This window comes from Bidens hawaiensis, unplaced genomic scaffold (assembly GCF_021521415.1).
Source record: "Bidens hawaiensis isolate Kalapana, Puna unplaced genomic scaffold, B.hawaiensis_p1.1 tig00037807_1, whole genome shotgun sequence".
NCBI lineage: Eukaryota > Viridiplantae > Streptophyta > Magnoliopsida > Asterales > Asteraceae > Bidens > Bidens hawaiensis.
In genome coordinates, this window is record NW_027505507.1 from 177,730 (window position 1) to 194,463 (window position 16,734).

At 38.6% G+C, this 16,734-nt stretch overlaps 1 protein-coding gene across 1 annotated transcript in view; it reads right to left on the reverse strand.

Moving 5' to 3' along the window:
- LOC143613621 (uncharacterized) overlaps positions 1-16,734 on the reverse strand; it is a 32,284-nt gene that overhangs the window by 10,552 nt on the left and 4,998 nt on the right. Inside the window, 32 exon segments of the mRNA XM_077087284.1 lie at positions 121-284; positions 413-896; positions 974-1,333; positions 1,420-1,734; positions 1,834-1,918; positions 2,023-2,312; positions 2,486-2,589; positions 2,943-3,058; positions 3,061-3,133; positions 8,255-8,902; positions 9,449-9,736; positions 9,815-9,958; positions 10,065-10,173; positions 10,293-10,477; positions 10,550-10,663; positions 10,767-10,898; positions 10,999-11,340; positions 11,423-11,866; positions 11,938-12,012; positions 12,105-12,269; positions 12,473-12,571; positions 12,681-12,777; positions 13,478-13,587; positions 13,685-13,888; positions 13,968-14,149; positions 14,245-14,369; positions 15,062-15,126; positions 15,570-15,692; positions 15,779-15,824; positions 15,826-15,881; positions 15,996-16,320; positions 16,406-16,498. Coding sequence (XP_076943399.1) covers positions 121-284; positions 413-896; positions 974-1,333; positions 1,420-1,734; positions 1,834-1,918; positions 2,023-2,312; positions 2,486-2,589; positions 2,943-3,058; positions 3,061-3,133; positions 8,255-8,902; positions 9,449-9,736; positions 9,815-9,958; positions 10,065-10,173; positions 10,293-10,477; positions 10,550-10,663; positions 10,767-10,898; positions 10,999-11,340; positions 11,423-11,866; positions 11,938-12,012; positions 12,105-12,269; positions 12,473-12,571; positions 12,681-12,777; positions 13,478-13,587; positions 13,685-13,888; positions 13,968-14,149; positions 14,245-14,369; positions 15,062-15,126; positions 15,570-15,692; positions 15,779-15,824; positions 15,826-15,881; positions 15,996-16,320; positions 16,406-16,498 — 6,162 coding nt within the window.

Genomic DNA, 16,734 nt, shown 5'->3' on the forward strand with positions numbered 1-16,734 from the left:
TTTTATTTTAAAGCCATTTTAAAAAGAAGCTACCTGTTACTAAAGCTTATATGATTTCTACAACTTTAGAGACCAGCAGAAATCAAAGAAAATTAGCATGAGCAAGGAGAAGGATATAACCTTACGACAGCATCAACGGGTTCAACGAAAGGCTCCCAAGCTTCAAGTTTATCATTATATGATCTGGCAGCCAATGAGAAGCTGACAGTGGAATTCAAGTAGTCAGGCCTTCTATGCAGACTAAATCCTACACTGCTCATAGATACATTGAACAATGGTGTCATCTGTGATTCCAAACATATGAAACAGCAGTTGGTCAAATGCTAGCTAGCAATATGCAGAATCTTATGAGCTAAATTCATGTCAGATAATATGAAACATAGTAACATGTTTAAAAAACCAAATTGCATACCATGCCACCGTAGTCATCAAAAAGTGCAGCAGAGAAAGTTCTAATTTCAGCATCAACAACTGTATCATCTGAACTAGTTGGTGTGTCAAAATCCACAAGCTTTGCAGCTAACCTTTTAGGAGGTTTCTTGAACCCACTTCTCACCATGAAGGTACCAAGCTCATTACCAACCCCCCATATACTAAATGATTCTCTTGTGAAACATATATCAGAAGTATCCCATATGCTCTCCTCCAAAAAATCATCCCCGGTGACCATATCACTGCGCATGCATCTCAAAGAATCAAAATCAGATTGCTTTGGCGTCCCCTTAAAGGCTACACAACCCAAGCATACATAGCCAGGTGGCGCCTGAGGCAGCCAAAAAGCTATACTTTCAGCTCCTCTATGTTTCTTTATTTGCCCCACAATTTGAAAACCAATAGGAGGTTTAAAAGGCTCATCGTCATCAGGAAGAACTATGCATGTGTTTGGAGGCTCATAGCTGTAAGAATCAAAGTGCAATATCAAAGTTAAAAACAGAAGGTATGGAAAGAGTTTATTAATACGAGTATGACGTACCCGCTAACAGCAATATCACCAAAATATACCATTCCCGGTGGAATAATAGGACGCCATATTGACAATTTCTTTCTTGATTTTGAACCTTGATTCCACCATATCAAACAAAAACTAGCAACAGCCTGAAAACGCCTGCCAGAATTTGCAGCTGATGAACGTTCTTGTTGAACATTATCACCATCAGAAGAATGTGCTTGGATGTCTGAACCCTTTATTGATTTTGGAGATGCTCCACGGAAGCCAAAAAGTATATGACGTAGTTCATACGCTCTACCAATCACATTCAAAGTCCCATGATCAGCTGGTAGGAAAGTACCGAGAGAATTATCCACGCGCCAAAACGCCAGGTCAAACGATTTTCTGCAACATATGGAAAAAGTTAACAAACCACTCAAAGAACAAAGTATGCATGTGAGGAAACATCTTAAAGATAGAAAATCGCATACGTGTTGCCAGAGCTGATTGTGATACAGTCCCTTAGTGCACATGGAGATAACAAAGAAGCATGTAAGCAGAACGCAGAAGAGAGTGAAGGTGGGGTCTTTCCAGGAGAAACCACACAACCCAATGCAACATATCCTTTTGGTGCAACAGGAAACCAAATGGAACAGCTTTCAGCCCCATCAATGCTTGGTACAAACTCAAGGAGACTGAGACCTTGAGAATCAGAAGGAGGCCAAACTAGCTTGAAGGCCTCGGGTTTCTTGATTCGTACATAGCGAGTGTTCACAGCAAGGACTCCCTTTGTTGGTGGCTTGTCACTGTAAAAAAGTGGCAAGCAATGATAAAAGATAAAATTAATGACTGTAGGTGACTAGGTGTAAAAGACTAAAATTCAAGATTTTCAAAGATTCACCAACATTGCTGTCAGGTAGTCACCGAGAACAGCAAAGCCAGGTGGCGCATGAGGTCTCCAGAATGCGTATGTTTGGTTGTTGTGGGCATCTGAAATACAGTCACCAACAATAAAAAAAGAAAAGTATCAGCATCAAAGGAATTACCAACAAAAGAACAACTTTAAAAGCAAGTTAAATAAAAAGTTAACTTACTTCGAAATGTGCCGAGCTTGTCAAACTCGGAGCAGGCAACCGTCATTTTTCTAGATGTCATTCTTAAAAACTTCAAGACATCCTCCTGGACTGCCAAGAATAGTCGTAATGCGCTGAAGGAAAAATTCATGAATATATCTGAAACTGCAACATGAATATTTGTCTTTCCAGACGCATTTGAGAACTTCACAGAAGTATCAAAGGGTTCTAGAATTCTGATTCCATTGCTCTCCATGGTTAGACCAAGAGCATTTGCACTCATTTCTACAGTATCACCCTTTAGCACGAGCCTACAGACAGCAGATAGACATTAAAGGCTTCTTCACAATAATTATTGAACAAAAAAACTAAATCTTAAAACAAAGTTACAACCTCATGCAACATTTCATTAACATGAAACAGTCCAAAATTATAAAGGAAATTCAAGTAATCAGTAGCATTCATAAAGGTGAGAAAGAGAGACCTGCAGAACGCATCCAATCTTGCATGCAAAAACTTGTTCGAGAAGAGAGGAGACTCTCCTACATATTTTGATGAATTATAGAAAGTAAGCTCGGGACTTATAACCTGCAAAGTAATATAAAATAACCATATAAGACTGATAAACGAAAGGGAAACTTGACTTGTAACAGAAGCAGCCATACGGTCAATAGCATCATGAACATCACAAGTGTTTCATAAAACTTGGAAACAAAAATGTTATGATGTATAAATTAATGATCAAAACAAGTGTATATAAAGACATTGAAACAAACCTACAAATATTATGCTGTAAATTAATGCTCAGAGGTTAGTGTTTTATAAACCCATCTTCTAGATGCAAAAACAGTTTACAGCCACATGTTTCGGTAACAACAAAATAACTAAACTATTAAGCTAGTCCTGTTCTAAATATTGCAAATTCGTAACAGTGTGTTCGCCTGCAACTCAATGGATGTTTCTTTGGGTCTGCTCATTGTATTGCCTGGAGAAGGCAAATTCTTACTGGTTTCTTCTTGAGCATCTGGAGAGGGACTTTCCTCCATCTCATCCAAAAAACATTATCATCTTCTGAAACAGAGTAACTGCTGCTAGACCCTAGTGAAACACATAAATCCAAATATTGTCCATTCTGCATCAACAAAAAAATCATAAGTTCAAAAGAACAAAGAGAAAACAGAGAGATAGTTCTGTTAGGTTCGGAGTCACACACAAACACTAATACAATAGTAAAACCGAAAGAATAAACGAAAGAGACACAAGGATTTAAGTGGTTCGGTCACGGTGTATGACCTACGTCCACTGTCGATAACTAGGGTTTTCTTATTATTGAGTGATACAAACTTACAAGTACAGGAGAGAATATATAGACTAGACAATTAGGGTTTAACCCTTTAACTAAACTGGGCCTGATTAGAGCTTTTGGGCTTGGCCAAAACTCAAACAGCTTAATCTCCTAATTCTGTCTATTCGTCTAAACCGGACCCGACCCATGATGGATCGGAGACCACAACATAACAATCTCCCACTTGGGCTTCGAGACATCTTCTCTAAACCACCACTTGGATGCGTCAAACATTTCAACCTGCTCCCATTTGGAGACGTAAAATGTCTTCACCTGCATTGCCTTGTACATGTAAAATAAAACCCATCTGGTTTTGCACCTCCTAGTTACCCTTCGCCTTCTCAACATTATTCCTGAAGGCCTGCTGAAGCTCTGCACAGCTTCAGCTTATCCAGCATCACCGGCTTGGTGAACATATCTGCTGGATTCTTAGCACCTGAGATATTTTTCAAACTGAAAACACCATCACTGATCAAATCTCTGACAAAGTGATATCTCCTCCCGATGTGCTTAGTCTTCGAATGATAGACTGGATTCTTCGCAAGTTTCACTGCACTCTCATTGTCACAATATAAGAAGAACTCTGCCTGTTTCTTTCCCAACTCTTCAAGAAAAGTTCTCAACCATACTAATTCTTTACTTGCTTCGGCTGCTGCCATATATTCTGCCTCAGTGGTTGATAAAGCAACACTTTTCTGAAGTCTGGACATCCAACATACTGCTGTTCCCCCAACTGTGAAAACATAACCAGTAGTGCTTTTAAACGTCTTCTTACATCCACCCAGATCAGCATCTGAATAACCCCTGAGAATTGTATCCTTCCCCTTAAAACATAACCCCAAACTGGAAGTACCCTTTAAGTATCTAAGTAACCATTTCACCGCTTCCCAATGTTCCTTTCCCGGATCCGACATAAAACGACTAACTACCCCGACAGCATGAGCAATGTCTGGCCGTGCACAAACCATGGCGTACATGAGACTGCCAACAGCAGATGCATACGGAACTTTAGCCATCTCTGTTCTTTCTTCCTCTGTTCTGGGAGACTGGTCTTTGGTAAGTTTGAAATGACTTCCCAAAGGTGTGTTTCTCGGTTTAGTCTTCTCATCATTCATCCTGAATCTTTCTAACACTTTCCCTATGTATTTCTCTTGGGATAGTGTTATGGAGCCATCTTTCTTTCTGGATATACTCATCCCCAAAATCTGTTTGGCTGGACCAAGATCTTTCATCTCAAATTCATCAGACAACTGTTTCTTCAACTTGCGAATCTCCTTCATATCAAATCCTGCAATTAACATATCATCTACATAAAGAAGTAGAATGATATATGAGCCTTTAAACTTCTTTAAGTAGCAGCAATGGTCGGCCTCGCATTTCTTGTACCCAGTTCTCACCATAAAATCATCAAACTTTAGGTACCATTGCCTAGATGCCTGCTTCAGACCATACAAGCTTTTCTTCAATTTGCAGACCCATTTTTCTTTCCCGGCAACCTGAAATCCCTCAGGTTGTGCCATATAAATCTCCTCGTCAAGATCACCATGTAAAAATGCTGTCTTAACATCTAATTGCTCTAGATGTAAATTTTCTGCAGCAACAATACTTAAGATCAATCTGATGGTGGTCATCTTCACAACTGGAGAGAATATTTCATTATAATCAATTCCCTTCTTTTGCTGGAAACCCTTGACCACTAAACGAGCTTTGTATCGTTTAGACCCATCATGTTCTTCCTTGACTCTATAGGCCCATTTATTCTGTAGAACTCTTTTATCTGGTGGAAACTTGGTTAAAACCCATGTCTTGTTTTTACTCAAAGAGTTCATCTCCTCCTTCATAGCATGCTCCCACTGGAGCGAATCTTTCAACTTAAGTGCTTCATAATAACTCTCTGGCTCACCATTTTCAGTTAAAAGGAGATAATTAACTGAAGGTTTGTAAAGTACCGGCTGTTTAGAAACTCTGGTGGACCTCCTAACCCAGTGCTGAGGCGGGTCAGGTTCTTGTGAAGACTGTTCATCCTCAGACTCTGAACTCCCACTGTCAGAGACTCCCTCTGACTCTTCATTTCCACCAATATCATCATCTTCAAATTCAGGAACTGTGGTTTCTTCAGTTTCTGTCTCGGGTTCGTTAGCTGACTCAACTGTCTTTTTCTGAGCATCAATTTCATATTCAACCTGCTCTTTCTGAACCCTTGATTTTGAAGTGTTTCTATCTTTGTATAACTCAGCCTCATTAAAAGTTGCATGCTTGCTTCTGACTACTTTTCTGCTTTCTAAATCCCAAAGCCTGTAGCCCATTTCGTTTGACCCATATCCAATGAAAACATATTTTTTAGCTTTAGCATCAAGCTTGTCATTTTTCACTAGATCATAAGCGCTACACCCAAAGACTTTCAAATGCTTATAATCTGCAGCTTTACCTTTCCACTCTTCTTCTGGTGTCTTGAAACCCAACGGTACTGACAATCCCCGGTTAATTAAATAAGCTGCAGTGTTAACTGCATCTGCCCAGAACGTCTTTGGAAGCCCGGCATTAAGTCTCATACTTCTTGCCCTTTCATTTAACGTCCTGTTCATTCGTTCTGCCACTCCATTTTGTTGAGGAGTGCCAAGGACTGTAAAGATCATCCGAATACCGTACTCTTCACAATAATCACGGAATTCTTTGCTAACGTATTCACCACCGTTATCCGACTTCAAGCATTTCACCTTCAAATCAGTTTCCAATTCAACAGCAGTTTTCCATTTCTTAAAAGTATCAAAAACATCAGATTTATTTTTAAGAAAGTAAACCCATACCTTGCGTGTCGAATCATCAATGAAGGTGACATAATAGTGCGATCCTCCCAAAGAAGAGACTGAAGTTGGTCCATAGACATCAGAGTGAATAAGCTCCAATTTCTGAGCTTTCGGTTGTTTTCCGGTCTTCACAAAAGATACTTTCTTCTTTTTACCGAAAACACATGGTTCACAAAATTCAGATTCAACCTTCTTCAGTTCTGGAATTTTTCCTCTAGCAACGAGCATTTTCATCCCTTTTTCACTCATGTGGCCGAGTCGTTGGTGCCACAAACTAGACTGACTCGGTCCACTGGTCACTGCATTTACCCCATCAGCTGGAATTTCAACCATGTATAAAGTGCCCTTCTTTTTACCTCTGGCGATCACAAGATTCCCTTTCACAACTTTCCATTGACCCCCACCAAACATAACATCATATCCTTGGTCATCTAACTGCCCAACAGAAATTAGCTTTCTTCTAAGGCTAGGAACGACCCGAACATCCTTTAGAGTCCATGAGGTGCCCAATGAAGTTTTTAGTTCAATATCCCCCATCCCCGTGATATCAACAGCATGATTATTAGCCAAACGAACTTTACCAAAATTACCTGTTCGGAGATTCTTCATCTTCTTCGTGCTATAAGTGGCATGAAAAGATGCACCAGAATCCATAATCCATGAATCTGTTGATTCTTCAACACAGCAGATAAGAGTCTCTTCTGAACCTTCTGAATCATCTGAACCGGTGGCCAGATTAACTTCCTTCTTAGATTCTTTCTTTTCTTTTGAAATTGAGGGGTTAGGGCATTGGTTTCTGAAATGCCCCATTTCTTTGCAATTCCAACACTCAATGTCTTTTCTGGGCTTTGACTGACTTCTTCTTCTAGACTTTGACCTACCCCTGCCATTACCTCTCTCTTCTCCTACCTCTCCCTTCGGTGCTCAATATAGAACTAGATGTCTCACCAGAATTCCTTCTTATGTCCTCCCCTAAAATCAAATTTCGGACTCCTTCAAAAGTAAGCTTAGTATTCCCAGAAGAACTACTAACTGCAGTAACAGTCCCTGACCAACTTTCGGGTAACGAGGATAACAAGAGTAACGCTTGAACTTCATCATCAAACTTGATATCAACAGAAGACAAACGAGAAATAATAGTGTTGAAGTCATTAACATGAGAGGTAACAGATGCCCCTTCCTTCATTCTGGTGTTAACTAGCTGTCTAATCAGAAATACCTTGTTTGATGCAGAAGGCTTTTCATACATATTTGACAAGGCTTTCATAAGACCATACGTGGTAGTTTCATTTACAATATTGAATGCCACATTCTTAGCTAGTGAGAGTCTAATAACAGCTATGGCTTTTCTGTCAAGTACCTTCCACTCATCATCTTTCATACTTTCCGGTTTCCTCTCTTCTAGTGCTTCCATTAAATCTTTCTGACATAGCAAATCCTCAATTTGCATTTTCCACCATCCAAAATCCTGACCATCAAACTTCTCAATCTTGATCTTTCCATCCTCAGCCATTATCCAAACTGAGTTTTGATTACAGCAAACAACCAAACTACCCAAGGAATAAAAGGACTGGAAACTGATCAGAAAAAACGAACCAGCAGCTGCGGAACCCTAATCAGCGGCGGCGGTACTGTAGCGGCGGCGGCGGTACTGTAGCGGCGGCGGCGGTACTGTAGCAGCGGAGCAGCGGCGGCGGAACTGTGTGTATAATCGAGAACCAGGCTCTGATGCCAATTGTTAGGTTCGGAGTCACACACAAACACGAATACAATAGTAAAACCGAAAGAATAAACGAAAGAGACACAAGGATTTAAGTGGTTCGGTCACGGTGTATGACCTACGTCCACTGTCGATAACTAGGGTTTTCTTATTATTGAGTGATACAAACTTACAAGTACAGGAGAGAATATATAGACTAGACAATTAGGGTTTAACCCTTTAACTAAACTGGGCCTGATTAGAGCTTTTGGGCTTGGCCAAAACTCAAACAGCTTAATCTCCTAATTCTGTCTATTCGTCTAAACCGGACCCGACCCATGATGGATCGGAGACCACAACATAACAAGTTCAACCAAGCATCCAATGCAAAACAAAACACACCTTTATAGTGACATTTCTGAATTGCAAATGTTTTCCACTGCCAATAAAAATTATAGCTTCTACGCTTGTAGAAGAGATCATCTTCCCCTCTCCGTCTTTTAATAAGAGAGTACCACCTCTACCATCATAAGTATACTGGTCAAAATTTTCACATTCGACTACCAAAGGCCTTTGAGGAGAGAGTGAGAAAATCTCATCGGTTTGACTAAAAGTTGACTTGTCTAGATCAAGCGCGTCAACAGAAAATGATGACTTTTCATCCTCTTCGTTAGTCAGCATGTCACGTACTGTAGGTACAAAAAACTCAGCAACCGCCATTAAGAAGTCAAGTGCAACAAGCAATTGTGGCCTCTGGATGCATAAGCATAAGGATGTTGTATACTGACTAAATTTAGCATCAAATATTAGCATTGTTGGAACTCCTAATATCTCATCATATTTTACAACATCTGCCTTAACATTTTCATTGTCCTCGTTGACAACCTCATAATCTGGTTGGTACCGGACATTCTTGGGCTGTCTAACAGCAAGCCTAAGCTCTTCTTCTGTCCCCTCACGGTCATCATTCACAGTGAAACCCTTTAGAGTAGCCGAGAGAAGACCTTCTCCAACAGTATTAGCTTTGTAAAGTATCCATAAGCCACTAACCTGAGACCAAAAATTAGTTAAATTCACATAGCGTGAGGAAATTACAAATTTCCACATAATGTCACATGGCTATGTAATCACATTTCACGGTCATGTCCCCAGTTGAGTTTAAAATGTTTCTTTCTCAACATTTTCAGTTTGATTTCGAGGTTAACTCCACATGTATTCATTTAGCTTTGCCAATATGTTTATAGTGTATACATTCAAGTAATGCACCCATAAAAGTAGCCTCGGGATGGATTAGATGCACATGTTAAAGCTCAGTTTTGTATTTATTTATACAATCTGGGTTTGGACCATGTTCTAATATCAACTTGCACCCAGCTTTTTATATGTAACTTATCGTTTTGAACTAGTTGGATTGTTGTAACTAGTTGCATTGTCGCAAATGTAACTAGTTGCACCCAGCTTTTATAATTAAACGAATATTGTTACAAAAAAAAAAATAAAAGGTTTACAAATATACGGGTGTTACAAACTTTAAGAAAGATGCAACAAAAAGACAAAAAGGAAAAACATAACCCGTGTAAATTGTCATGGGAGTACCTGCAATGTAGCGAGAGATGCATCCCGGGCCATGCCATAATGGAGCGACATTTCAATGAGACCAACAATAACAGACACCTTCATAGAAATCCAAGCTTGTTCATTTTGAGCTTCATATTCATGAGCTTCTGAACCTTGATGATTTAAAGAATTTATGACATCAGCAGAATCTGACACAGTATTGTGCAAGGAGGGAATGGCATTTGGGGTCTCTGAGAAGTTGGACAACGCACATTCTGAAATGATATGATACTCTTTATTGGAGAGGGCGGCTTTCAGTACATCTATCTGAATTTGGAGTAAAATGCACATCATAGAAAATTAAAAACTGTAACCGTCAACAACATCACAATAAACTGTTAATACCTTGACTACAACTTCTGTACTTGGAATTTGATGTAGCAAATCACGAAGTGACCTATTAATAATAATGGAAACACCCTTGACATCATGAATTATGCTTTCACCCAATTCCTTTCCTGTGCCAACATTTAAGTTTATATCCTCAACCTACCCAAAATAAACTATTATTAGGGAAACATTATAAATCACTCATACTGACTTTTGTAGCAGTAGCACTGGACTAGAAGTCAAATCATCAGAAGAAAGGTCTGACCTTAATTGTCATTATATCTAAATGAACGGCGGACATCTCTTTTTTAGTACCCCCAAACCACTGGAACGTGTTCTGGACAGTTATATGAACAATATCTAGCTTCAGATAACTGCAACAGCAAAACAAGGACAAATATATGTGATTTAATCAGTAAGCCCACGTTTATACACAAATCTCAACGGCTAAGGCAAAAAAGATTGTTGATTAATAGACTGTTGTAAATCTTACTCAAGGGAATCTGTTCTGCGAGGCATTAAAATTATAGGCTTCCTCAATGAAAGGTCCAACTTCACTGCAGGTGATCCTTCAATTTCACTGGTTTTAACCCACTTTTCTGAATTTGTGACTTGATCTTTCACTTTTACAACATCCACCGAGTTGGTAGGAACAAGGCCCATGAAGTAACTTATAATCTAAAAGCAACACGATACAAACCTAAGCAATGGCAAAAGGAGAGCAGATGTATACAGAAGAGAAAGACTTACCTCCTGAATAAACCGACTCAAGTACACCAGCCGTACTTCAGAAAGCTGTCCAATAAGACTATAATCAAACCCAGCGTAGTCCTCATCATCAGCACTGAACGAACTAAAAACCAACTGAAGATTTTGACAAATAAGAAAACTGTGATCAGATTCTTCCAATGTCTTGTTACAGCCAAACTTCGAAGATATACAAAAATATGAAAACGAATTAGATTACCTCCACAAACGAACTACCACCTGGGTTTCTCATGTCACAAGCCCAAAAATACATATGGTTGCTGTGAAGGCTATCGTCACTTATTCTCAGGTTTCCAAGAGACGCCTTTATGCTAAAAGAAGCTGGAAAGACCTGAAAACACACACACACACACCATATAGCATAGATTAAACTATTACGTAACTATACCATTTTGGATATCAATGAAGTACTAGAAAAAACTCATATGAACCTTCATATCGGTTAGGAAATTATCTTGAGACATGGTCGCAAGCTTAGTCCCGTCTTCTTTCATCAATAGAATTTGAGCACGAGCCATATTCAGAGTCAAAAAGAACACAACTCTGGACCTTCCCTTGCCCAGCAGACCTCTAACTTTTGATTCATCAACAGTAGATGACTGGTCAACTACTTCAATCTCCCTAGAACTATCGTTCACAATGACTGTTGAAGAATGGTCACTAAAAGATTCACAATTGTTATCCTCAGCATTTATAGCACCAACAAACTCCATAATTGCTACAATAATAGGCCTTCTACAGTAGAACGACAACGTTGCTAGAGTAACCGTCACCTGAAATAAGAAAACAAGGATGATTTCAGTTCCAAAAATGTTTTATGAAAAAGAACCAAACAAAGTAGGGAAAGAAACGCACGCGTTTATCAATGTTGTCATAGAAAACAGAATTTGAGTCAATGAAAACTATTTGAGCTTTCACAAAACTATCTAACGTATCAGTAACTTCCAAGTTATTTTCCCCAGCGTGTCTAGCGTCATCAGGTAACAAACCAGCAATTCGGCTAAAACTTGGGGTTTTCAAAATTGTTCTTTCTGATGGTAAAGAACTTGAGTACTCAAATCCATGACCTGGACTATCAACAGGATCATTTAGGCTTTCTGGTGCCTCATAAAACTGATCGTCTGTTTCACTTTGATTTTCAATAGTACGAAACACAGGAGGAGCATCTGCGTGACGAATAAACGATCGTGCCAGGTAACATGGTTGATTCAATCCCTTGCATGAGACTAAATCCTCTACCTCCAAAGCTTTAAGAACAGTTCCAATGAACATGTCACTTGCTCTAATTGAAAGCTCAACCTGGTCAGAAACATCAACAAGAATGATAAATAAGATTAATATAAGAAAAAAAAGTTAAAAATATATCTTACCCGGCCACCTATTGCGCGCAGTTCAAATAAACGAATTTGCTCGGCCAGAAGAACTTTGATATAATTCATATCGGTCTAAGGAAACAAAAAGAAACCAAAACAAATGTCAGCTTTACTACTGCCGATGCAAGTCCAGCAAACAACTTAACAAATTATAACATTTTTACCTTAGTGCTATAATTAAAACACAGTTTCAGTTCGTCTAAAACACCAGTTATAAACAGTTTCTCTGCCTTTGAAACATCCTTCATGTCAAGCTTCTGAAGCTCTTCTACTTCTAAATCTTCTGACTCTGATGAAGTTTCTGATAGACCAGTGATAGGAGCAGAACCCTGCTTAAGGGCAGTTCAAAGAATCATTTAAAATCTTGTGAACACGTTAAAACATATGGCAGGAAAACGATATCAACAGTTATGTACAGACATCAGGATGCACAGCTTCATCACGTGTGCAAAAAAGCTTATAGTTTAACGCAGATGATATCACTGTCACAAAAACAGCTAACAAGTGAAAAAAAAAAGCCAATAGTAGTTACCGATGACCGGTATATAGCACCCTGCAACAAGCTTTTCCAGTTTTTCCTTGATTCATCAGATTCGCATCGTAGAATCAGGGCATTGGCATCTTCCACGATCTATATACATTATTATGCAAATGAGAAACAGCCCATTGAACCAATAAAAAAAGATAACAGTACTGCTCTGATTAACAGAAAAATTATGTGCTGTAACCAGCTAAACAACCTTGCTGTTGGGTCGTTCTGTACGACAGACAGCCAATACATTTTCTACATCGCCAATAACATCAGGTGGGATGGCATATACTTGTTTTCCAAGCAAGCTACAAATAACAGAAAAAACATCAGCACACCTGGATTGAAATCTATCTCCTGGCACTAAAGCAATACAGAATGCAGGGAGGAGATATCAGAAATATATTCCGGTTCTGTTACAGGCATTCTATAATGAACTTTAACATCGGAAATTCAACACTAAAACGATGGTTTAGAAGTAACTTTGTACATACATAGAAAGGAAAAAAGTTAAATGACTTGTCATTTTGTAGAAGATATGGTAGGTGCCATGTCGACATTCGACACAGCATCCTGACGGTTGGCTGCTTCCATGATTCGTTGATATGACAACTGAAAAGTATAAATCCATAACATGGTATCTGCATGTTGATTATTCTATATGGTAACATGCATAGAAGTGTTTTATGGTTATAATGTTATATCATGCACTTGCATTGAAGGAGCAATAAGCCAATAACTTCTTCTAAACTTGATTTTCCGATGATAGGTTAGGTAAAAGTAAAAATATCTATTTTACCTAAATCTACTGATCCTCTGCTTAGAGGAATAGTTCCTATCTATGCAATTCAAACTACCACTTAGAGTCACCAGATAGGAAGGACAACTGGACAAGCTAATCAATTTTCAAGAATTGTCTATACGTATAGAACTCATTAGGAATGACCAACACATAAAATCCCAGTATAGAGATGGAAGAAAATATTTGAAAGTGAAAAATATTTGCACCTGAAAGATTGCTTGTATGATCTAGAGCCAGGCGCTTCAAGCACATAGAGGAAAGGCCCCACCAGACAAAAATGTCTCCTCTGCCAAACAGCTTCTCTATTTCCCACACCCTATTCAAAATATCAAAAAAATACATAAATTGCTCAAGTTTGACAAGATCATGATGCTGATTTGACGAAAGCACGATAAGTTCTTGAATCAAACAACCTTCCAATTAAGAACAGATAACCACCCCTCAAAGTCAGCTTGATCCCACGGGCGAATAAGATCCTCAGTGTCATTATCCTCTCCTTGAAAGATCTTTGCAATTTGCATCAATCGATGATAACGTGCTGGAGAAAAGTGAAACCCTAAAAACGGAAGCCGCACGGCCAATCTTGTTGTGGGGGAAGAGGGGTCCTCTGATCGGATCTAAATGGAGAAATGAAGTTCTATGAATTGGCAAATATTGAAATGCTTTGAACTTGAAACAAAGTTGCAAACAATATACCTGTTGAAGCTTTAAAGTCACACCACATTGATCAATAACAGGCAAATAACTAACGATACTAGACTGTGAAGAACGAACAGACCCTTGCATAGAATGTTGACTCCAGTGATAGTCACCGTCAACAAAAAAAGCAGATACATCACTTAAAACCACATCGAATTGGAAATAAACCTGTCTCATATCTAGAAACATCATCATCATCATCATCCTGTGAGTGTTGAGTTAATTTTTGAAGTTAGCGTCATAATGATATTAAAGCAAATAACAAAAATCCAACCAACCTGAGTACGAATTATCAAGTTTCCCAGGTCAAGCAAGAGTTTCGTGGAATGATAACTGTCCGGGGAAAATTCAGTTGGAATGGTGATCTTGGGAGCTGCTATATCCAAGTCCAAGAAGAACCTAGAATCACGTTAATTTAAGTGGACAACTTTTGTTAGCTAACCCAACCATTCTTAGCATTACAGCATATATTAACTTTCAATAGAAAACTGGATGTAGAAAGACAAATCAGTAATGAGAAACATGTAAGTGACCAGAGCCTCCAAAATGCTATCAAACACAACCAGTTAAGGAAAGTATCATCTCCTCTAAAATGTGCAATATGACTTTTAAGTTTCAAATGGATTGCCCTTTCCAAAATATATGAGAATTGTGTAGGGTTTTTGAAAAAAATGATTTAGCCCATATATCAGCCTCAACTATGACATCTACATCAGACGACGCAAGGCGGTCACAATATAATTTAAAGCTAAAAGAACCAAGAACATCGAGTACTACACAAACTAAAAGGGTGTGTTGAAACTTTCGATACATATATAAGTGGACACTAACAATGCAACAGCTCTCCTTACACCGCCAATAATAGCCTCTCATGTGAACTGTCACAACATCATGGTGTGACAGTTGCTTGATGTTGTGACAGTTGCTATAACTGTCACAAAAAAGTATTCAGAGTGATACTCAGAGTACATGAACCTACAACCTAGGCACACAACCTCAAAGATGGAGGTAAAATTCACACAATGTAAATAATTGTAATCAACTAAAATACTGGCAAAACTTTTTGTCGCCGCATGAAGGAAGCTACACACCTGGCATGATCCTTCAGGGCCCTGTTTACTTGTTGTGCAGAGCGCTTAACTTCATCAATCGTCAACTAAACAAATAATGTGGAAGTCAGATACGCGTAGTGTAATGACTAATGACCACACAATTAATAACTGTATTAATACAAGCAATAATAAGCTATGCAGCAATAAGCCTTCGATATCAAAAACAGTTTCTGCTATTATTGGTCCAGCATTTATTGGACCATTAAGAGCCTAACAGTACAGTAGCACAAGGATGATAAAAATTTCACCCTACACATCACACCCTTTTGGACAAGTAAGCCAGCCATTCAAAAATACGTCCCAAAAATATAAACCCTTGGAACGCATGACCAAACATGCCAAGTTTTTTCTCCATAAGATGTTTCAATGATAGCTTGCCGAGCACAACAAGCCTATTAACAAAAACCAGTTTCAAGCCCAACATGGTTATAAATGTATGTGTAAAATGCAAACATGCACAGGGATAGATATTGAAAAGAATGTCTACGGTATCAGTAAAAGTTTGAAACAAACCCTGCACAGCAGCGGCTGTTTCCAAGGCTATCTTCTGGCTCACAGCAGCATTGCTTTCAAAAAAGTTAACAATTTGATCTACAGAGTTCTTGAGATACTAATCAAAGGCAAAAGCATATCATCAGCTGAAAATCTCATTTTCTTAAAAATTATAATAAAAATAGAATATAATAAAAAACTTACTGTGACATAACATGGAGAAGCCTTAGCAACCATACTCCAGTCCACTAGCATCAAAGGGTTTATAGCGGAAAACCCCAACTAATGAATCATAGGATGTAGCGCTCTACATTAAATGATCAGAACTCAACATCTAAATGATAATTTTAGGGTGTGTGTGCTGTACTCATTTACCAAATACTTGTTACAACAGAAGAGAATGAAATTAAACAAACCATACCTCAGCAAGAAGACCATCAGGTGATGACAAACGATAAGAACCCAATTTCATGTCAAAAACTTTTGCATCTTTGTAAAACTTCATCAAACAATCAAGGTTCTCGCATGACAATTCAGCAACAATCTCATGTGCCTCAGCAAGTCTTGAAGCATTATGTTTCATGTGAACCTCTAGTAAGGTATGGACAACATCCCCACGGTCATCTTTATTCGGCAACTCTTCATTGTTATCGCCTTCCTTGTATCCAATGATTTCATTCAGTTGTTTCCAATCTTCATCAGTGAAGCTCCTAGGTTGATTTCCATCTTCAACAGATTCACCGCTCCTGTAATCACAACGGAATCACTAAATAACACAAACGCTCATCAAGTAAACTTTGTTTGACAAGAAAGAAAGGGTGAAGGTATTACCATCCAAATGACCACCATGATTTCTTTGAATTCTGTTTCTTCAAGTAAATATCAGACTGCGCAGACTTCTCCAAAAACTTGTGTGCCAGCATCCTGTTCAAGTAAATTTCAATCATAATGCAAAGCTGTGAGGAGTACTAAGGAAAGACCAGTATGTGTCATATACAAAAGAAAAGGTAAAAAAAAGTTTTCCAAACAACAATACTTTTACTTCTTTAATGCTAGAAATTTTCAACTTCAAGTTTTTTTCAAATTCTTCGCATGCAAAGAACCAGTGCCTTCTAATTTCTAAAGGTTGGCAAATTGATCCCTAGGTTCATAGACGTGTA